General features: G+C 43.1%; 1 protein-coding gene across 2 annotated transcripts in view; it reads left to right on the plus strand.

Moving 5' to 3' along the window:
- LOC129826691 (ATP-binding cassette sub-family A member 2-like) overlaps window positions 1-22,926 on the plus strand; it is a 149,265-nt gene that overhangs the window by 77,844 nt on the left and 48,495 nt on the right. For both annotated transcript variants that reach the window (XM_055887697.1, XM_055887698.1), the window contains exons 9-15: window positions 940-1,313; window positions 3,488-3,647; window positions 7,571-7,699; window positions 7,876-8,043; window positions 8,594-8,690; window positions 8,998-9,171; window positions 12,572-12,674. In XM_055887697.1, the coding sequence (XP_055743672.1) occupies window positions 940-1,313; window positions 3,488-3,647; window positions 7,571-7,699; window positions 7,876-8,043; window positions 8,594-8,690; window positions 8,998-9,171; window positions 12,572-12,674 (1,205 nt within the window). The remainder of the gene's footprint in view (window positions 1-939; window positions 1,314-3,487; window positions 3,648-7,570; window positions 7,700-7,875; window positions 8,044-8,593; window positions 8,691-8,997; window positions 9,172-12,571; window positions 12,675-22,926) is intronic.

Consider the following 22,926-nt stretch of genomic DNA (forward strand, 5'->3'; position numbering starts at 1 on the left):
AGATAGACACACAGCCTCATTGACAAGGTACAGTACTGAGAGACCAGATGACACACAGCCTCATTGACAAGGTACAGTACTGAGAGACCAGATAGACACACAGAGCCTCATTGACAAGGTACAGTACTGAGAGACCAGATGACACACAGCCTCATTGACAAGGTACAGTACTGAGAGACCAGATGACACACAGAGCCTCATTGACAAGGTACAGTACTGAGAGACCAGATGACACACAGCCTCATTGACAAGGTAGAGTACTGAGAGACAATGGCTTCGTCTCAAATAGCACCATATTCCCTATTCAGTGCCCTACTTTTGACCTGAGCCCTATGGTTCATGGTCAAAAGAAGTGCACTGAATAGAGAATAGGGTGCACACTCAAAGGCTGCTTTGAACTGGGAATCACCATGGTGAGCAGGGCCGGACTACCGCATTTGGTACCGACTTCCTTGCCCCTCCGGGGACCTCTGGGGACCTCCGGCACATTTTGCCATGGTGCAGAGAGAAATGTGCAGTATTACAACGCTCTTCTACACATTTTGTCATTAGGCTAAAATAAGAGGTGCAGTTTCAAAGCTAATTTCCTGTAATTCTACACTTTTTGCCATGGGGAAGAAATACACATTTGCTGCTTTATAGCTCATCTCATGCTATCCTACACATTTTGCCATGAGGCTGAGAGAATGTCGGGGGCCCCGTGGCACCTGCTCTGCATGCCCGTTCAATAATCCGGCCCTGATGGTGAAGTGCTTTTCATTCATCAAACACAAATAAATACTGTAAACACTGTGGAGTGTGGAATGGCAGATAGTCCATGACTCCTCAGTAAATCTATGTACTCTACCGCTTTCATTCTCCTCTCTTCCTTTGATTCTTCTCTTCTTTCTCACTCCCTCTCGCTCTCTCTCACTCTCCCTTTCTTTCTCTCCACACCAGCTGCGTCTGGAGAAGGTCAACTCCTCGGCTCCTCTGTCCCGGTCCCACCTGGGTGCTCTGCTGAAAGACCTGGCTGACGTGGAGAGGCTTGTCAGGGACGTAGACCTGCTGTCAGGCCTGGCTCGCCTGCTCCCTAAGGGGGCCTGTGCTAGGGGTCATACGGCCCCTGGGGCCCCCGCCAACACCACCACCTCCTGGGCCCGCAACGCCACTACCTGGGGGCCCAACACCACTGAGACCCCTGGGGAGGAGGGAGGAGAGGAGGAGGGTGGAGGACGAGAGAAAGAGAAAGGGAAAGAGAATCCTCATTCAAAGTTTTCTGCTTTTGTACAGCTGTGGGCAGGGCTGCAGCCTATTCTGTGTGGGAACGATAGGTGTGTGTCTTCGTAATGGGATCATTCTCGTGCTGTTGTTCTTTGACTGGAGATCAACCAGCCTGAGTGCCAGTCTGTTTGTTCTATCATGCCAATCCCATGTCACTTACTATCATGACAGCAATGGAATGGCTGGAGCACAAACAGATCCGGGACCAGGCTAGAGATCTACAGGGTATGCAGGCTTTTGTTCCAGCCGTATAAGAACACCCCAGTTCAACTAAACAAGAACGTGATGTTTGGAATTGATAAGGTGTGTTAGCCTGTCTAGGATCAGCGTGGCGCTAGCGGCACACCCCCCCCCCCCCCACTGAAAAACCAGTGCTGCGAAATTCAAAAAAAATATTTTTTTAAAATATTTAACTTTCACACATTAAAGTCCAATACAGCTAATGAAAGACACAGATCTTGTGAATCCAGTCAACATGTCCGATTTTTAAAATATTTTACAGGGAAGACACAATATGTAAAGATGTACATCTATTACCTAAAAACACATTAGCATAATCCACCATCTTTTATTTGTCCACCAACACCAGTAGCCATCACCAATTCGGCTAAACTAAGATATTTATAGCCCCTAACCAACAAAAAAACTCATTAGATGACAGTCTGATAACATATTTATGGTATGGGATAGGTTTTGTTAGAAAAAAGTGCATATTTCAGGTAGATGGCATAGGTTACAATTGCACCCACCGTCACAAATGGAATAGAAAAACTACTTAGAGCAACGTGTTTACCTACTTACTAATCATCAAACATTTCGTAAAAATACACAGCATACACGAATCGAAAGACACAGATCCTGTGAATACAGACAATATTTCAGATTTTCTAAGTGTCTTACAGCGAAAACACAATAAATCGTTATATTAGCAAAGCACATACCACATAGCAGCCCAGCATTGATTCTAGCCAAAGTGAGCGATAAAAGTCAACATCGCCAAAAGATATTAATTTTTTCACTAACCTTCTCAGAATTCTTCCGATGACACTCCTGTAACATCACATTACAACATGCATATACAGTTTGATCGAAAATGTTTATATTTAGCCCCCAAAATCATGGTTAGACAATGTGAAATGTAGCTCAGTTGGTCAGAAAATGTCCTTGCGCCACTTAGACAGTGATCTACTCTTATACATAAATACTCATAAACGTGAATAAAAAATATAGGGTGGACAGGGATTGATAGACAATTTAATTCTTAATACAATTGCGGTATTACATTTTTTAATTTATCCTTACTTTTCAATACAGTTTGCGCCAAGCGAAGCTACGTCAAAAAACATGGCGTCCTGAGCCACTAAAATGTTTCGACAGAAACACGATTTATCATAATAAAAATGTCCTACCTTGAGCTGTTCTTCCATCAGTATCTTGGGCAAAGGATCCTTTCTTGGGAGGAATCGTCTTTTGGTGGAAAGCTGTCCTCTTGCCATGTGGAAATGCCAACTGCGTTCGGGATGAACTGAAAGCGTGCCCACCTATTCACAGCGTTAAAGAAATAAATGTCCCAAAATCGCACTAAACGGATATAAATTGCTATAAAACGCTTTAAATTAACTACCTTATGATGTTTTTAACTCCTATAACGAGTGAAAAGATGACCGGAGAAATATAACAGGCTAAACTAACGCTTGGAACAAGAGAGGGTCGGTGTCCTCCACGCGCGTGACGCACCAAGAAAAGACTTGCTAGCTACAGGGTTTTTTGATTTATAGGGCCTGTGAACGCGCAATCGACCCCATTGGAATCGTCATCACGTAAAGGCATCCAGGGGAAGACGTAAGAAGTGTCCGTACAGTCATAGCAATATCAGTGCCTTTTTAACTGACTTCAGAACAGTGGCCAACATTTCTGAAATCTGAATCCATGTCAGGGAAATTGCTGTAGAATGGGCTCTGTTCCACTTAGAGACAAAATTTCAACTCCTATAGAAACTATAGACTGTTTTCTATCCAATAATAATAATAATATGCATATTGTACGATCAAGGATTTTGTGGGAAGCCGTTTCAAAAATTACCCAATTAGCATAAATAGTCTAAACAGCGCCCCCATCCCCAACAGGTTAAAGCTGGGCTGGCACCAGGGCAGGGAAACCCTGTGCTCTATACCTATGCTGTAAAGGCTAAAGTTGTTGATTTCTGTCTTCTGTCTATCCCCAGGATCATTGAACCTGAGGCTTTGAAGCAGGGGAATATGAGCTCTCTGGGTTTCACCAGTAAAGAGCAGCGCAACCTGGGTTTACTAGTGCATCTGATGACTACAAATCCCAAGATCCTCTACTCTCCCGTTGGCTCACAGGTGGACAAAGTCATTCAGAAGGCAAGTACATGATCATGTTCTTTCAGACTCTGTCATCTGTATCATTATAATGCATATATATACAGTACCAGTCAAAAGTTTGGACACACCTACTCATTCAAGGGTTTTACTTTATTTGTACTATTTCCTACATTGTAGAATAATAGTGAAGACATCAGAACTATGAAATAACACACATGGAATCATGTAATAACCAAAAAAGTGTGAAACAAATCAGAATATTTGTAATATTTGAGATTTTTCAAAGTAGCCACCCTTTGCCTTGATGACAGCTTTGCACACTCTTGGCATTCTCTTAACCAGCTTCACCTGGACTGCTTTCCATCAGTTTTGAAGGAGTTCCCACATATACTGAGCCCTTGTTGGCTTATTTTCCTTCACTCTGCGGTCCAACTCATCCCAAACCATCTCAATTGGGTTGAGGTCAGGTGATTGTGGATGCCAGGCCATCTGATGCAGCACTCCATAACTCTCCTTCTTGGTCAAATAGCCCTTACACAGCCTGGAAGTGTGTGGGGTCATTGTTCTGTTGAAAAACAAATGATAGTCCCACTAAGCACAAACCAGATTGCTGCAGAATGTTGTAGTAGCCATGCTGGTTATGTGTGCCTTGAATTCTAAATAAATCAGACCGTGTCACCAGCAAAGCACCCCCACACCATCACACTTCCTCCTCCATGCTTCACGGTGGGAATCACACATGCAGAGATCATCCATTCACCTACTCGGCGTCTCACAAAGACACAGTGGTTGGAACCAAAAATCTCAAATTTGGAGTCATTAGACCAAAGGACAGATTTCCACCGGTCTAATATCCATTGCTCGTGTTTTTTGGCCCAAGTAAGTCTCTTCTTCGTATTGGTATCCTTTAGTAGTGGAGTTTTTGCAGCAATTCAACCATGAAGGCCTGATTCACACAGTCTCCTCTGAACAGTTGATGTTGAGATGTGTCTGTTACTTGAACTCTGTGAAGCATTTATTTGGGCAGCAATTTCTGAGGCTGGTAACTCTATTGAACTTTTCCTCTGCAACAGAGGTAACTCTGGGGCTTCCATTCCTGTGGCGGTCCTCATGGGAGACAGTTTCATCGTAGCGCTTGATGGTTTTTGCGACTGCACTTAAAGAAACTTTCAAAGTTCTTGAAATATTCCGCATTGACTGACCTTCATGTCTTAAAGTAATGATGGACTGTCGTTTCTCTTAGCTTATCTGAGCTGTTCTTGCCATAATATGGACTTGGTCTTTTACCAAATAGGGCTATCTTCTGTATACCTTGTCACAACACAACCGATTGGCTCAAACGCATTAAGAAGGAAAACAATTCCACAAATGAACTTTTAACAAGGCACAGTTGTTAATTGAAATGCATTCCAGGTAACCACCTTAGGAAGCTGGTTGAGAGAATGCCAAGAGTGTGCAAAGCTGTCATCAATGCAAAGGGTGGCTACATGTAATACTTTTTTGTTTACTACATGTTTCCATCTGTGTTCTTTCATATTTTTGATGTCTTCACTATTATTCCACAATATAGAAAATAGTAAAAATAAAATGAGTAAAAATTTGTAGGTGTGTCCAAACTTTTGACTGATACAGTATGTATGTACGTGGGGCAAACAAGTATTTAGTCAGCCACCAATTGTGCAAGTTCTCCCACTTAAAAAGATGAGAGACGCCTGTAATTTTCATCATAGGTACACTTCAACTATGACAGACAAAATGAGGGAAAAAAATCCAGAAAATCCATAATTTATTTGCAAATTATGGTGGAAAATAAGTATTTGGTCAATAACAAAAGTTTATCTTAATACTTTGTTATATACCCTTTGTTGGCAATGACAGAGGTCAAACGTTTTCTGTAAGTCTTCACAAGGTTTTCACACACTGTTGCTGGTATTTTGGCCCATTCCTCCATGCAGATCTCCTCTAGAGCAGTGATGTTTTGGGGCTGTTGCTGGGCAACACAGACTTTCAACTCCCTCCAAAGATTTTCTATGGGGTTGAGATCTGGAGACTGGCTAGGCCACTCCAGGACCTTGAAATGCTTCCTACGAAGCCACTCCTTCGTTGCCCGGGCGGTGTGTTTGGAATCATTGTCATGCTGAAAGACCCAGCCACGTTTCATCTTCAATGCCCTTGCTGATGGAAGGAGGTTTTCACTCAAAATCTCACGATACATGGCCCCATTCATTCTTTCCTTTACACGGATCAGTCGTCCTGGTCCATTTGCAGAAAAACAGCCCCAATGTTTCCACTCCCATGCTTCACAGTAGGTATGGTGTTCTTTGGATGCAACTCAGCATTCTTTGTCTTCCATACACGACGAGTTGAGTTTGTTACTTTGGTCCCAGCTCTCTGCAGGTCATTCACTAGGTCCCCCCGTGTGGTTCTGGGATTTTTGCTCACCGTTCTTGTGATCATTTTGACCCCACAGGGTGAGATCTTGCGTGGAGCCCCAGATCGAGGGAGATTATCAGTGGTCTTGTATGTCTTCCATTTCCTAATAATTGCTCCCACAGTTGATTTCTTCAAACCAAGCTGCTTACCTATTGCAGATTCAGTCTTCCCAGCCTGGTGCAGGTCTACAATTTTGTTTCTGGTGTCATTTGACAGCTCTTTGGTCTTGGCCATAGTGGAGTTTGGAGTGTGACTGTTTGAGGTTGTGGAAAGGTGTCTTTCATACTGATAACAAGTTCAAACAGGTGCCATTAATACAGGTAAAGAGTGGAGGACAGAGGAGCCTCTTAAAGAAGAAGTTACAGGTCTGTGAGAGCCAGAAATCTTGCTTGTTTGTAGGTGACCAAGTACTTATTTTCCACCATAATTTGCAAATAAATTCATTAAAAATCCTACAATGTGATTTTCTGGATTTTTTTTCTCATTTTGTCTGTCATAGTTGAAGTGTACATATGATGACAATTACAGGCCTCTCTCATCTTTTTAAGTGGGACAACTTGCACAATTGGTGGCTGAGTAAATACTTCTTTGCCCCACTATATATACAGTGACTGGTGCCTTCTATGCTGTGTCCTCTGCGATAGAGTTGTTCAGAATGTCATTTTTGCGTTGCTGGGTTAAACATTAGCAGGATATACAGCTATATATTGTCTATTTTTTTTTGTTGACAAAGAATATATGAAATTGACTATGAAATGCATATGTATGCAAGATGGAAATCATGTGTTAGGTGTTTTTGATACCAATCCACTAATTCCGCTGCAGCCATTACCACAAGCCCATCCTCCGTAATTTAGGTGCCTCCAACCTCCTGGGATTGAGAGTCATATTAAGAAGAAAAGGGAATGTTGTCTTTAGTGGGAACCCCAAAGTCATTTATCAGACACTTTTAGACTCTCAGCATAATGAGAACATGTTGTGAATTCATTAGGAAACCCATGGTCATTTGTTTCCCAGCCTAAACACATTAACCATTCAACTGCATGTTCTGTATATTGGTTTAGAGCACGATGTGTAGGAAGTCAATGAGCTGCTAGATTAATCACGCTCCTCCTCAGTCCCCGGAGGTCTCGCTATACCACAACATATGCACAACTGGCCATTGATTCTGTTTCTCTGTACATCCCACTAGTTACCACAGGTTTGTTATTGGCAGACAGTTGATTTCTTATCTTAGCAAGTGGACTGGAGGATGGAGGCTGAGGAATGATTAAAACTAGAGAGGGAGGGAGAGAGGCAGAGAGTGTAGAGAGTGGCCACAGAAAGAACTCAACAGAAAAGGAACAACGGTTGAAAGGATGTGGATAGAGTAACTGGATACAGTGATGGGACTGGGATAGCTCTGGTCCAGGGTGTTAGCTGAGAAAACCTAGTGCCAGCAAGCCACACGTAACACCTTGGACCAGAGCTAGGACTGGCATAGCTTCTGTGTTGATGGTGACATGTGCTATTGCTTGCTGTCTGTGTAGGCAAATGAGACATTTGCGTTTGTGGGGAACGTGACTCACTACGCCAGGGTGTGGCTCAACATCTCTGCCCAGCTCAGGACCTACCTGGAGGAGGGCAAGCTGCACCACCAGCTGGCCTGGCTGCAGCAGGTAACACACAGTAATAATTTAATAAGATAACGCATACACATAATACTAAATATTTATTGTCCCCCACACAGTACATTTATACAGTCCTTATCTTGCCTGATAAGCCCATACGTCCACATACTGTAACATAAACATAAACACAACATACACAACTTCTGATGTCCTCGTCTTCTTAGTTGACCTCTAACCTGCGTGGTCACCCGGAGCTGCTGAACGGGACGGACAGTGACCTGCTGCGTGGGCTGCTGGATGGCAACTACACCCTGTCCAGCACCTCCACCCTGCTGGAGCAGCTGGACACCATCGACGACGCAGCCTGCGGCTGGACACACTTCATGTCCAAGGTCAGTGTCCATGAGATGAGCCATTGGTTGTGTCCCAAATGCCACCATATTCCCTATAAAATGCACTACTTTTGGTCAGAGCCAAGAGGGTACAGTATATAAGCAAATAGGATGGCATTTCAGACACAGCCTGTATGTAGGCAGGAGGTGCCATAAACATGGGTGGTCTGATTCAGACTGACACAGGAAGAGCGATGGAACTTGAGTACATTGATCCAGTCCCACAGACAGCGGGCGTACAGTAATATGAGCATTGAGAATCAGTACCACACAGCACGCAAAGCTCCATTCAATAGTCCCAGGAAACATCCCAAATGGTACCCTGACTTTTAACCAGAGCCCATAGGGCAAGGACTAGTGTTGCAGATATAGACGGTTCCTGTGCTCTTGGCAGTTGGCGCTGTGGCAGACCTGGGATCCAACCTCTCCAACCTGTGTGCGTATTTCAGAAGGGTTGGGAACAAGGCAAGAGATTCATTTTCCTTTGACTGCAAGGACAATAGATCAATACAGTTTTTTGTTTGTCTTTTTCTACTTCTTCTTGTTCCAGGTCAGTGTGGATATCTTCAAGGGTTTCCCTGATGAAGACAGCATTGTCAACTATACCCTGAACCAAGCCTACCACGATAACATCTCAGTGTTTGCCAGTGAGTACTGTACATTAACTACTCAATTGGAGAGACTACTCTATTTCATCATAAGTTATGAAAACGTAATTGTCCATTACATTTTTACAAAATGGAAATGTGTCTTAGGCGCTCTGGCTTGACAGTGAAAACAGATAATAGATAATGGCCAGTCGCTGGGGTCAGATGGTTATTACTGAAAGGGCAGCAGCTGTGGCATGCCGATAGCCTTCAGTCAGAAAATAAATGTCATATTATGAGGAAGTAATGTGAAAGATATACTGTAGCTATATCACTGTAATAGAATGTCCCTCTCCCTCTCTTCCAGGTGTGATATTCCAGACCAACAGGGATGGCTCCCTGCCTCCTCATGTCCTCTATAAGATCAGACAGAACTCCAGCTTCACAGAGAAAACCAACGAGATCCGCCGGGCCTACTGGCGCCCGGGGCCCAACACAGGGGGAAAGTTCTACTTTCTCTATGGCTTTGTGTGGATCCAGGGTACGTGACCAGAATCCTCCATCTTGACTACTGAAGGGTAAATGTAGACTGAAATGTTGCCAGGATGTTTCTGCTTTAGATGAATTTTGCCAACTTTAGCCAACACTAGACAACACTAGACAATTCTAGACAACTCTAGACAACACTAGCCAACTCCAGGCAACTCCAGGCAACTCTAGACAACTCTAGACAACACTAGCCAACACTAGCCAACTCTAGACAACTCTAGACAACACTAGACAACACTAGCCAACACTAGCCAACTCTAGACAACTCTAGACAACACTAGCCAACACTAGCCAACACTAGCCAACTCTAGACAACTCTAGACAACACTAGCCAACACTAGCCAACACTAGCCAACTCTAGACAACACTAGCCAACACTAGCCAACTCCAGGCAACTCTAGACAACACTAGACAATTCTAGACAACTTCAGACAACTCTAGACAACACTAGCCAACTCCAGGCAACTCTAGGCAACTCTAGACAACGCTAGACAACTATCTATCCATTAGCATTAGCATCAGTATCACAGCTACAAACTGTCAAGCCATTAACATCAACATTTTACAGCTACAAACTGTCAAGCCATTAACATCAACATCACAGCTACAAAGGATTTAGACAAAACAAATTTCAAATGAATTAATATGAAGAAAACTATTGGCTCTCATGTTTTATACAGAATATGAATGATGGTATTTTCAAATGTTGTTGTGTTGGTGTTGTGTCGTTATTGTGTCGTTGTTTTTCTGTCATTGTTGTGTCGTTGTGTTGTTGTTGTTGTTGTGTCGTTGTTGTGTTGTTGTTGTGTTGTTGCTTGGTAAACTCAAGGCTGTACTTGTTGTTTCAGCATTATCTGCAGAATGTGAAAGTATAAACAGAATATACATAGAATATAGACTATAAATCAACTGCCTAAAGTGGATTCACTGAGGACACAATTGTTGTGTCAAAAGTATTGTTTTGTGGCATTAAAGACCAAAAATGGTTAAAGAAAATTGTGATAAATAAAATCATATACCAATTTAATTGGTAATTTAAGGACCAAAAAACTGACAGTTGTACCATATAAATTGCAAAATATTTGGGAAGAGATTTTCAATGTACCTATTCCATGGCAGATGGTTTATGAATCGACACGCAAAACAACACTGGATTCAAAACTTATAATTTTTCTATTTACATTATTATACAAAACTATTGCAACCAATAACATGTTAAATATATGGGGGATACAATTTTCCCAGCTCTGCAGATTCTGCTGTGAGGAGGCAGAGTCATTAGATCATTTATTTTGGTACTGTCCATATGTAGCTCATTTTTGGTCACAGGTCCAGGAATGGCTGAAGAATTGCAACATTTACCCGGAGCTAGCAAAAATGTTTATCTTCTATTTACAATCTGTAGAAACCAGGAGAATAAAGGTTCAGAGCTTCTGTGAAACATCCCAGCACAGTTGAAAAATAGATGGCAAATAGAAATCCAATATGGATGGTGTTAAGAGATAGATGGGAGGGGTTGAATGGAGCTGAAGGGTGGGACTAATAACAACAAGATTACCAATGTAAAACATACAGGGTCTGTAAAATGTATATAGATTCAGAACTTTTGTGAAATAGCAGTTACAAATATATGGCAAATATAAATCAAACTGGTTGGACATCAGAAATAGAGGAAGGCCAGGACTAAAAACAAACAAAATATAACTAATGTAAAATAGATTGTGTCTGTAAAATGTATATAGTATGTAAAAGCTGGAAGTAGAAGCCTAAGTATTATTGTTTATTCGTTTACTCCAATTAGGAGAGGGGTGGTAGGGTTTGCGGGAAATAATAAAGGAAAATATATTTTAAAAATATATATGTGTATATATATATATGTACACTGCTCAAAAAAATAAAGAGAACACTTAAACAACACAATGTAACTCCAAGTCAATCACACTTCTGTGAAATCAAACTGTCCACTTAGGAAGCAACACTGATTGACAATAAATTTCACATGCTGTTGTGCAAATGGAATAGACAAAAGGTGGAAATTATAGGCAATTAGCAAGACACCCCCAAAAAAGGAGTGATTCTGCAGGTGGTGACCACAGACCACTTCTCAGTTCCTATGCTTCCTGGCTGATGTTTTGAATGCTGGCGGTGCTCTCACTCTAGTGGTAGCATGAGACGGAGTCTACAACCCACACAAGTGGCTCAGGTAGTGCAGTTCATCCAGGATGGCACATCAATGCGAGCTGTGGCAAAAAGGTTTGCTGTGTCTGTCAGCGTAGTGTCCAGAGCATGGAGGCACTACCAGGAGACAGGCCAGTACATCAGGAGACGTGGAGGAGGCCGTAGGAGGGCAACAACCCAGCAGCAGGACCGCTACCTCCGCCTTTGTGCAAGGAGGTGCACTGCCAGCGCCCTGCCAAATGACCTCCAGCAGGCCACAAATGTGCATTTGTCAGCATTCAAAACATCAGCCAGGAAGCATAGGAACTGAGAAGTGGTCTGTGGTCACCACCTGCAGAATCACTCCTTTTTTGGGGGTGTCTTGCTAATTGCCTATAATTTCCACCTTTTGTCTATTCCATTTGCACAACAGCATGTGAAATGTATTGTCAATCAGTGTTGCTTCCTAAGTGGACGGTTTGATTTCACAGAAGTGTGATTGACTTGGAGTTACATTGTGTTGTTTAAGTGTTCCCTTTATTTTTTTGAGCAGTGTAGATATTTTTTTGTGTGTATTTGTATGTATGTACGTATGTATATGTATATGTATATGTATGCATGTTTATATATATGTGGGTATGTATATATATATATATATATTTACCCAAAAATATATGGGGGATTGAAATGATACAGACAATTACATTGATGGAAGGTACAATCTATCTGCAGTATTAAAGCTGATCAACCTCCTAAAAGTAAAATAAAAAAGATAAATATATATCTATATTTATTGTGGTAAACTGGTGATCCTGAAGTGGGCACACCTGTGTGGGTGCCAACGCCAAGCTGCAGAAACAGCACTTTTTCTCTGAGATTAATCTTTTATTTAAGAAGCAGGAGAGCAAGAGACAAGCTGCATATTTGACACATAAAGTTAATACAGATAATGCATTGGAACTGACATGTCGGTCTGTTGAGTGTACTGTACATAGAGACATCCTGGGCTCACTGAGACAATACAATTGATTTAATCCAGAGCAGATAGATTTTTATCTCAGCATTGTAAACCACACTAATTAGCACACTGATAACCACATTGCATCGGGTAGTGTGGTTAGGATAGGACTTTATGGGATGGCTTATTCAGTGAGGTGTAGAGTGGCCCTGTCATCTCTGCTGCGTGTGTGTGTGTGTGTGCGTGTCTTCCTGTCTGTCTGCCTGTGTGTCCTCAGATATGATAGAGAGAGCCATCATTAACACGTTTGTGGGTCATGACGTGGTGGAGCCTGGGAACTATGTTCAGATGTTCCCCTACCCCTGCTACACCAGAGACGAGTAAGACCTGGAACTCTCTCTATACACCTCTCCTCTCTCTCACTTTCTGTTTTCCTTTAAAAAATATATCTGTTAATTATATCACTTCTATTTTTATGTTACTTCTGAGATGATGACTTTGCATTGTCCATGTATATTAGGTAGATAGGTAAATAATGGAATATGTCACACGTCTTCCTTTGGTAGCTACATCAGAGATGAGCAAGACATGTTACTGTATCTATTCTTTACTTTAATCAGCTCTCTATCTCTCTCAGACCCTGACTCTCATTTATGGCCATATCCTAACTTAAGATGCATGTGCATAACTCTCACTGTTATGAATAACATTCAAGTGTAGATATGTCTTTACATTCAGCATCACTCAAGAGTCAAGAGAAATATAGTATTATTTTTAACAGAGATATCTACATATATTTCGAGGTGTAATGTATACCTGGAAATAATCAGAATTCATGTAAACATTACAGTTTTGAAAACATAGCTTGTCCCCCCAAAAATGGTATCTTGACACAACTTAACCCGGGTATGGGGTAAGTTGAGCACGGGACAGGGTACGTTAAGCCGCCTACACATTTCTGTACTGAATGAAATATTACCACTACCCTTTTAAAACCATGTCTATCTTTATGTCCCAAACACAATTCAACAGAATCACAACCACTTTTAGTCTTTTAATCTTTTTAAGCATATTTTACACTTTTAACATAGACCAGGCCCGTTGATGCCTCATATCCCGGTGATAATGCCTTGCATTACGCCTGTGTAGAAAACACTTACATTTGCTCAACTTGACATTGGCTCATCCATTGTCTCAACTTACCCCAAGGAAAACATTTTGACTACACTGTAAACAAAATATCTAGCTGTTTTAGCTAAATGTTAATAAGTAACTGGTTACACAGCCTTTTTTTGTTTACTCATCCTTTCGGCAAAAGTATTTCCTGAACTTAACATTTTGAGTTGGCCCAAACTTAGCTCCAACATGAGGAAACGTAGGCACAAATTCTGTAAACTTCAAATAATGTGTTTGCTCAAATTGTCTCAAATGTTCATTCAACTAGAAAATATGATTACTTTCCTAAAAAAAAGTCTGTGGAGCTTTTAACACAATGCTTTTAATGTACATATTTGACACACATTGACATGCATTGTGCATGCTCATTTATTTTATACAGTAATTCATATTTACTCACCTGGGATTTAATCTCATAACCTTTTGGTGCAAAGCATTTTAATCATCCTGATATGCTACCATGTCTGTGTCAATAACTGATTTAACCTGTATTGCTACTGTCGTGGAAATCCCCCACTAAGGACTAAAACTCAAAGTAAATGAATCAATCTTTATTATCACGGCGGAGAGGTTCACTAACTCAATACAATCCTGATGAAACTCTGAAAATGTCTGTTCCCTTTTCAGTCCCTTTATACTGCTACACAAGCAAGTAGCCTAGTGGTTAGAGTGTTGGACTAGTAACCGAAAGGTTGCAAGATCAAATCCCTGAGCTGACAAGGTACAATTCTGTCGTTCTGCCCCTGAACAAGGCAATTAACCCACTGTTCCTAGGCCATCATTGAAAATAAGATTTTGTTCTTAACTGACGTGCCTAGTTAAATAAATAAAAATGTAAGCATGGTTGGTTCCTGCATGAGACTGACTGACATCACACCAGGCTTCTTAACTTGAAACTGAGATATTGTATCACTATTTCTAGTTCCCAGAGTAATGTTCTGGTTGTACTGTCAAATTACTTATCAGCGACAGTGTGGTTTACTCCTTTGTGTAGTCAATCCATCACTCGCATGAACCTAACCAAGACAGGTTATAACAAAGCAGCATTATGCTAAACATACGATCTGATACACACGGAGAACATTTACATCACACTCCTTTTATCACTCTGTGATAGCTATTGTTACATTTTAAGGTAAGCATTAGATTATGGCTTAAACTATCAAAGGACGTTCTATGCGTTCAAACCCTTCATTCTGGGTTGTACAATCCAACTAGTAACTGGTGCTTGTTCCATAGCCCTTACACTTGTAAAACCATTGCAGTAGAATGGTTTAACTTAAGACTTTCGCTTCATACAGTTACACACATGCTTCATTACACAATTTAATTTATGTCAATTCTATCATCATAAGCATGGGGGAGAACATGGTCATGCTCTTCATGGCCTTCAGTGAGTTCCTTGTAGTCCTCATTATCTTCATCATTCTCATCAGCAAATGGCATTTATTTTAGCCCAATTAAACTAAAAGTCTCTCCTGCAGTTGCAGAAGTGGACATAATAGTTGCGTAGACCTGTGAGACAAAAGAAGAGCACAGTGTCTCAAGCAGTTTCTGCTATGTAATCTGATAAATAGGTGACATTCATAGACGAGTCGGGAACAAAGGTGCAACACTCATCTCCAATGACTGCACACATTTCTCCCTGACTTCCTCATAGGTAGTCTAGAGCTTCACGATTTTGTAAGGCCAATTTTGGAAGTGCTACCATTTCAGTACTGAGGGCCTTAAGGGCTTTTGACTTAGCATTAGCCACTCCATAATTAGGGAGCATTACACCAGTAAATTGTGACAGGGCAGTTTGAATATGAGTAATCCCTGCCAGCGAGCACTGCTGCAGAGGGACAATATCCCTGGAAATGAATTATACGTCATCTGGCACTGCTCTCATGGCAGGAACAACGAACCCAATAGTACACACTACCCCCAAAGGATCTGGTAGTACATAATATGCGCTGTTCCGACATAACCAATAGGTCCCATTAGGGGCTGATTTACTTGTTTCTAAGGTTATATGAAGCACTGAGAGGACCACACTTATATTTGAGAGTCTGCCCATCTGCAAATCATAAACTGTCAGTGATCAATTTGATTCTCCCTCAGTCCATTGTACAATTGCACACATTTTCACCTAGGTAGACAGACCCATTACCTTGTATACACCAGGATGCAGTCAATGAGCATTCTATTGTGATGGGTGTGGGACATATTTCATTTTCACAAGGTCTTCTATAACTACTTATCCAAGTTTGGTTATAAAAAGCAAAATAAGGTCCGGTCGTCAAGGAGGGGAATTGTAAACCTCAGTGCTGGGAGCATGGAAAAGTCTACCGACTGGGACACCCAGTGAAGGGAGCCCATCACCTACCCCCTGTGGGCCTAGCTCACAGACCCAACAGGAAGTGCTTGGGGAGAGTCCATTCGCCACCATCTGTGCTGTGGAAAGGAATGAGTTCATAGTGTCTTTGAAGTCTTGTTTTCCTCTCACAACCTTTCCAGCTTCTTCTGTGCCTCTACTCCGGGCCTGCTGTGGTCCCGTTGGCTGGGGACGGTCCCTGGATCCTTCTAAGTCATTACTGGCCAGCAGGAGGCAGACGACGGTCTCCACTATCCCGTTCGGGTGGCGCTCGGCGCTCGTCGTCGCCGGCCTACTAGCTGCCACTAATTCTTTTCTCCCCCTCCTTATGTGTTTATTGATTACACCTGTTTTGAGTTTGTTATAATTAGTTGGGCTTTATTAGTCAGCCGGCCCGCCCGTTTCTTTGTCCGGGATTGATTATTGTAAGCCTGGTGTTTGATACAGACAAACGTGTTGGTTTATGTTCGTGTATAGTGCTGGACTGTTTTCGTTCCCCGTGTCTGGGGCAGTTTGTTTTGAGCACCCAGTGTTTAGTGGGGTGGCCGTGGTTCACCGTGTTGCATTAAAAGAGCACTATATTGAACTCTCTGTTTTCCTGCGCCTGACTTCACACTCACGACACCCAGTACCTTACACATGTCTGGTTTGCTCAAATTATCCTGCCACACTCCCGAGGTGTCCATATGTCAATGTCCAGTCCACCTACGTTTTTCTGATGCATCAACCATTGCCTGCAAAGCAACAATATCATTGACAGAGAAATGGTTAGTGAAAAACAGGAACTGAAAAAGGGGGAACGAAAAGATCAAGCAGCTAGTTTCGCTGCACAGTCTGATTTTAGCATTTCTTGAGAAATGAGAAATGCTATCTTTACCGCTGGTATGAGCCTGACACTTCACCACAGCAACAGAGGATGGTAACAATATTGCTTTTAGCAACTATCCATGAGCAATTGTTTTACCAGAAGAGGTTAGAAACCCACAGTCCCAAAATCGTGCACCACCCCAAAAGCATACCTACTGTCAGTGTAATTGTTTACTGCTTTATCCTCTGCTAATATGCATGCTCGTGTTAAGCCAAGAAGTTATGCTGCTTGTGCAGACAGGTGTGTTGGGAGACGTGCACTTTCCACAGTCTCTAAAGCGGTGACAACAGCACTTCCCATTTCCTCCCCACATCACCCAATCAGTTCATCCAAGGCCCAGTGTCTTCCCTCTTCATGTCTTTGGTTTTTGATAGACTGCAGTGGGGGACAGCACCATTCACATCATACAGTTCTCTCTGTGCATCTGTGAGGAGGACTGCTGCTCCGGTTAATGATTCACCATAGTACATGCCATCATTTCTCAGTTCCATTTTTTTCTGGGAACTTTGTCCAGCGTATATCATAGCCTTGTTCTACTTCAATGGAGGGAACTGCAGTTGTGTAGTGCAGGTGTTTTGGAACCTCCCAGTCTTCCTGATTTTGGGTAAGAGACATCCCCCTGAGTTCTCCTTCCGTCTGCATCTTCCAAATGCCAGGCATAGTAGGACTGTGCCATACATGGGAACATTCCACTTGTTGGCGACTGAATGGAGACACCCTCTGGGTCACAGGAGATGTGAATTTAAATTTTGCACATGAGGTCTCTTCCCAATAGATATACTGGGCATGATGATGAATACAAGAATCGATGTCTCTATTTCCCAGTTTCCCATGCTAGTGGGAGGGGGTATGTGAGGGGTTCAATAGAGGGGATGCCCGACGCGCCGACAGTTTTGTCACTACCCTGATCTGTTTCACCTGTCCTTGTGCTTGTCTCCACCCTCCTCCAGTTGTCGCCCATCTTCCCCGTTATCCCCTGTGTATTTATACCTTTGTTTTCTGTCTGTCTGTGCCAGTTCGTCTTGTTTGCCAAGTCAACCAGCATTTTTCTCCTAGCTCCTGTTTTTTTCCAGTCTCTGTTTTTATCTTCCTCCTGGTTCTGTCCCTTGCCTGTCCTGACTCTGAGCCTGGCTGCCTGACCATTCTGCCTGCCCTTGACCTCAAGCCTGCCTGCTGCCCTGTACCATTTTGGACTCTGACCTGGTTATGAACTCTTGCCTGTTCCTGACCTGCCTTTTGACTACCTCTTGGACTATAATAAATATCAGAGCTCAAACCATCTGCCCCCTGTGTCTGCATCTGGACCTCGCCTTATAATGCGAACTGGCCATGACTGACCCAGCAGACTTGGACTAGCTCCGTCACGCTGTCTCCCTGCAGGGAGCTACTAATAAGAAACAGGAGGAGCTACTTCAGCACCTGATGGAGGGGTTCCGATCTCTGGCGGAACGCCACAACCAGGGGATCAAGGCAGCAATTCCGTGAATTAGCTTGCAGACAGCACGCCACATCTAAGACCTCCCAGCCACTCAGTAACTTCCCTTCTATGCCGGCGATCCTGGTACCTGCCGCCGTTTCTTTCCCAGTGCTCACTCATTTTTGAGCTTCAGCCATCTTCATTCCCTTCGGATCGATCGAAGATAGCGTATCTAATTACGCTTATGTCCGGAAGGGCGCTCTCCTGGGCGACGGCCTTTTGGGAGCAACAATCCGCCGTTTGCCATAACCTGGAAGATTTCATGGCTGAGGTGAAGAAGGTATTCGTTTCTCTGGTGTCTGGGAGAGAGGTGGCCCGAAAACTATTGAAGGTACATCAGAACTCCCATAGTGTGGCAAACTATGACGTAGATTTTCGCACATTTGCCGCCGAGAGTGCCTGGAATCCGGAGGCTCTGTTCGATATCTTCCTTCATGGACTATTGGAGGAAATAAAAGACGAGCTCGCAGCTCGGGAGTTACCATTGGACCTCGATTCCCTCATCGCCCTTTCAATTAGGATTGAGCGCCGGAGAGAGAGGAGTTTGGATCTCGGGAACATTCTTCCATCTGCTGCTACTTGCTCACCTCCGGACTTTCGTAATCCGGAAATCCCCGAAGTGTGCATTTCCGTGAAGAACCGAAGCCACCCGAGTTCCCTTGAGAATCATCGGCGATGGGTGAGTTTGATACTCCTGAGCCTTTGCAACTGGGCAGAGCTAGATGATCTCCTAGGGAATGTAGGGTAAACTCCAACTGTTGTCTGTTCTGTGGGGCTGCGGGACATTATATAGCCACCTGCCCTGTTATGAGACCAATTTTTTTAGTAGGTACAAGTACTCTGGTGAGCCAGACTGGGAAAAAAGTTCCGTCACCCGCACTCCTCTTTTTGTGATACTGCTGTGGGGAGACCAGTCTAAGTCTCTCCGGGTGCACATTGACTCTGGGGCAGATGAAAGTTTTATGGATGCTACCCTAGTTTCTGAATGTTTTTCCCCACTCAACTCCTCTCTGTTTCCATGGACACTAGATCACTGGACGGCCGCTCCATTGGAACTGTTACCCACAGCACTGTTCCCGTTAATCTGTAGTATTCAGGAAATCACAGTGAGTCAATACAGCTTCTCCTCATTAATTCCCCCCATGTTCCTGTTGTTTTGGGATTTTATTGGCTCCAGAAACACAACTCTGTTATTGACTGGACCATGAGTTAAGTCCTGGGTTGGAGCCCGTTCTGTCATTCCCATTTCCTTAAAGCGGCGCAGCCTTCCCCGAGATGTCCTCCTCAGGGCTTAAGTAAGGCTTCGGATTGATCTGCCGCTACTTCTCTTTCCCCGAATCGTCCCTACGATTGTGCCATTGACCTTACCCCAGGCACCACATTGCCTCGTGGTCAGCTATATTTCCTATCCGGCCCAGAGATCAAGACCGTGGAGAAGTATGTTGATGTCACGGCTCTCGTCATAATGAGGATCGGACCAAAGCGCTGCGTGGTAAGTGTTCATGATTTTATTTGATCACAAAACACTCGAACAAAATAAACAAGAGGGAAAACCGAAACAGTTCTGTAAGGTGCATAAACTATACAGAAAACAACTACCCACAAAACACAGGTGGGAAAAAGGCAAAATTCCCAATCAGAGACAACGATAGACAGCTGTCCCTGATTGAGAATCATACCCGGCCAAAACATAGAAACAGAAAACATAGAAATAAAGAAACTAGAATGCCCACCCTAGTCACACCCTGGCCTACCCAAAATAGAGAATAAAAACCTCTCTATGGCCAGGGCGTGACAATTGAGGACTCTCTGGCTGCTGGAAGCATCCGTCCTTCTGCATCCCCTGCCGGTGCAGGGTTTTTCTTTGTGGAAAAGAAGGTCAAAACCCTACGTCCATGCATTGACTACCGGGGTCTTAATGACATAACTATCAAGAATCGTTACCCCCTACCACTCCTCTCCTCGGCTTTCGAACCTCTCCAGGGGACTACCATCTTTTCCAAGCTGGACCTTCGTAATGCCTACCACCTGGTTCGGATACGTGAAGGAGATGAATGGAAGACCGCTCTCAACACTGCATGTGGACAATAGGAGTACCTCGTCATGCCGTTTGGTCTCACTAACACCCCGCTGTCTTCCAGGCCCTGGTAAACGATGTGCTCCGGGACATGTTAAATAATTTTGTGTTCATCTACCTCGACGATATCCTTTTTTTTTTACCGATCTGCCCAAGAACACGTCCTCCATGTTCGACAAGTCCTTCAGCGCCTATTTGTGAAAGCGGAGAAGTGTGAGTTCCACCATTCTACAATCTCCATTCTCGGATATGTCATCGCTGAAGGAAATGTCCAGGTGAAAGCAGTAGTGGATTGGACCCAACCTACATCCGGGGTGCAGCTACAATGTTTCCTGGGGTTTGCCAATTTCTACCGCCATTTCATTCAAGGTACAGCACCCTGGTGGCCCCCCTCTCTGCACTCACCTCTCCCAAGGTACCGTTCATCTGGTTCCCAGCTGTTGACAGAGCCTTTGTGGACCTGAAGCATCAGTTCACTACAGCCCCCATCCTCGTCCATCCGGACCCATGCCGTCAGTTTGTGGTTGAAGTCGATGCTTCTGACGTTGAAGTGGGGGCTATCCTGTCCCAGCGGTCTGCCCAGAACCAAAAGCGTATCTGGGTCTCGCCTTGTGTCATTATTACTTTGCATTGTTCTTTTCGAAGGAATGAGTTTCAGGGCTGATTTCTTCAGGACAGAGACTGCTGCATCAGTGTCTTCTAGGAATGTATTTCTTTTCTTCCAGTATCTCAATGTGAATCAGTGAAATTTCTGTTGAGAGAGTAGTTAGTTGTAACATCTGTAGGGGTGTTTCGTCTTCTTCATCTTTTGTTTCCACCTCATCCTGTTGTCCACCTCCTAAAGAGTCATTTACCCTCACGTTTCTGGGCGGTCCATTCCACTCCTTTCTGTCTTCATTTTCTTAGCAATCTTTGGCAAAATGTCCTGGTTTAACACTTTTAACCGTTTCTTTCTGGGGGTCCAGAGTTTGCACCTCTTCCCATCTTCTCTCTTGTCCCCCACCTGTTCCTCTTCCTCAACTTCTTCCTTGACCTCCGGCTCCGCTGTAGAACATCAGCTGAGCCGTTTGCAATTTAGCCCAAGCTTTTGTATTCTTGGCTTTTATCTGTCTTTCTGTATAGTTGATATGTTGTTTCACATCAGCCAGTGTCTTTGTTTCCCATCCTATACAGGTGGTGGTTACAGCTGTTTTTAGGTCTTGGCGTAAACCAGTGACACCAGCATGACACAGCAGACTGGTATATGATTCCTGGTCAGAGGCAAGGAATATTTTTTCCATCCACTCTTGGTCATCTTTAATGGTCTCATCAGTTTTCATTGTTGTAGAGTGGATTTTCTGCCAGTCTGTGTGTTCTGATTGTCACACCCATCTCTTGCTGCGTTGCTGTCCTAGTCTCCTTTCCACTGGATCCACTTGAATTTCAGACAGTGGCAGAGTATTTCTTCAATTTCTCTGGTTGTTGGATTGTACATTGTTATTATAGCTCATACTTCTTCAAATTTCACTGCATCTTTAGCAGGATCAGTGACATCTTTTACTGTTGCCTTGATTTCATACACATCCCATAGTATTTCCACTGTTATGGGTGCTCCTTCCTGTAGGTTGGGGTATTGTATGAGGGGTATAATGAATACTCTTGTGTGGCTGGTGGAAGGGGTGGCATGGGGGTCAGCGGTCGTCCATCATGGTTTAAATCATCTTCAAAGCGTAAGGGTGGATTTCTGTGTCGCTGTGGCCTTGCAAGATCCAATCCAGTCAACGAGCAATTATGCTCGCCTGGAGTTCCCAAAAGGGCTGTGTCTCCAATGGGGCTGTTGGAATTGCTGAATACAGGCTGTTCTCTTTTTTTCTTTGCTTGTGTCCTTCTCTCACTTTTTTCTGTTTCCTTTCCTTTGTCTACTTGCTTCACCATTAATCCTTTACTTTGTCTACTTGCTTCACCATTAATCCTTTCCTTTGTCTACTTGCTTCACCATTAATCCTTTCCTTTGTCTACTTGCTTCACCATTAATCCTTTCCTTTGTCTACTTGCTTCACCATTAATCCTTTACTTTGTCTACTTGCTTCACCATTAATCGTTTACTTTGTCTACTTGCTTCACCATTAATCCTTTCCTTTATCTACTTGCTTCTCCATTAATACTTTCCTTTGTCTACTTGCTTCACCATTAATACTTTCACTGTTTTGCCCTTATATAGGTCCGCTTCTCTATCCCACGTGTGGAAATCATCCCATTTAACTTTTATTTTCCTGTATCTCTTCTCTGTCTCTTCCAACTTTTCTGTGGCTTCTACGAGTCTCTCTGTACTGAGGGTTCCATCTAAAGTGAATGCTCCATTTGTCCATTTAGTCCATTTAACTGTTTGTTCAAACACCCCACTCCAAAATATTCTGACTCATCACTTTGTCAGGGCCCCGAAGTTCACATTATTGGTCAATATCAATGTTGTATTTTGTGTCTTTGTAATTACGTTCTTTCTTTTATAATACAGGGGTTTAGATATATATTTTTCACAAACTCCTTCACACTAGTGTTCTATTCATGCAACATATTCGGTAATAGTAATCTTTCCTTTAATATCTTCACACCTCACATCACACAGAATCCCTACATAACGTCATCAATCAAAGTCCACACAGAACTTTCTTAGGTGTTCACATCCACACCACCAGCAA

The sequence above is a fragment of the Salvelinus fontinalis genome, chromosome 28 (assembly GCF_029448725.1).
Source record: "Salvelinus fontinalis isolate EN_2023a chromosome 28, ASM2944872v1, whole genome shotgun sequence".
NCBI classification, from domain to species: Eukaryota; Metazoa; Chordata; class Actinopteri; order Salmoniformes; family Salmonidae; genus Salvelinus; species Salvelinus fontinalis.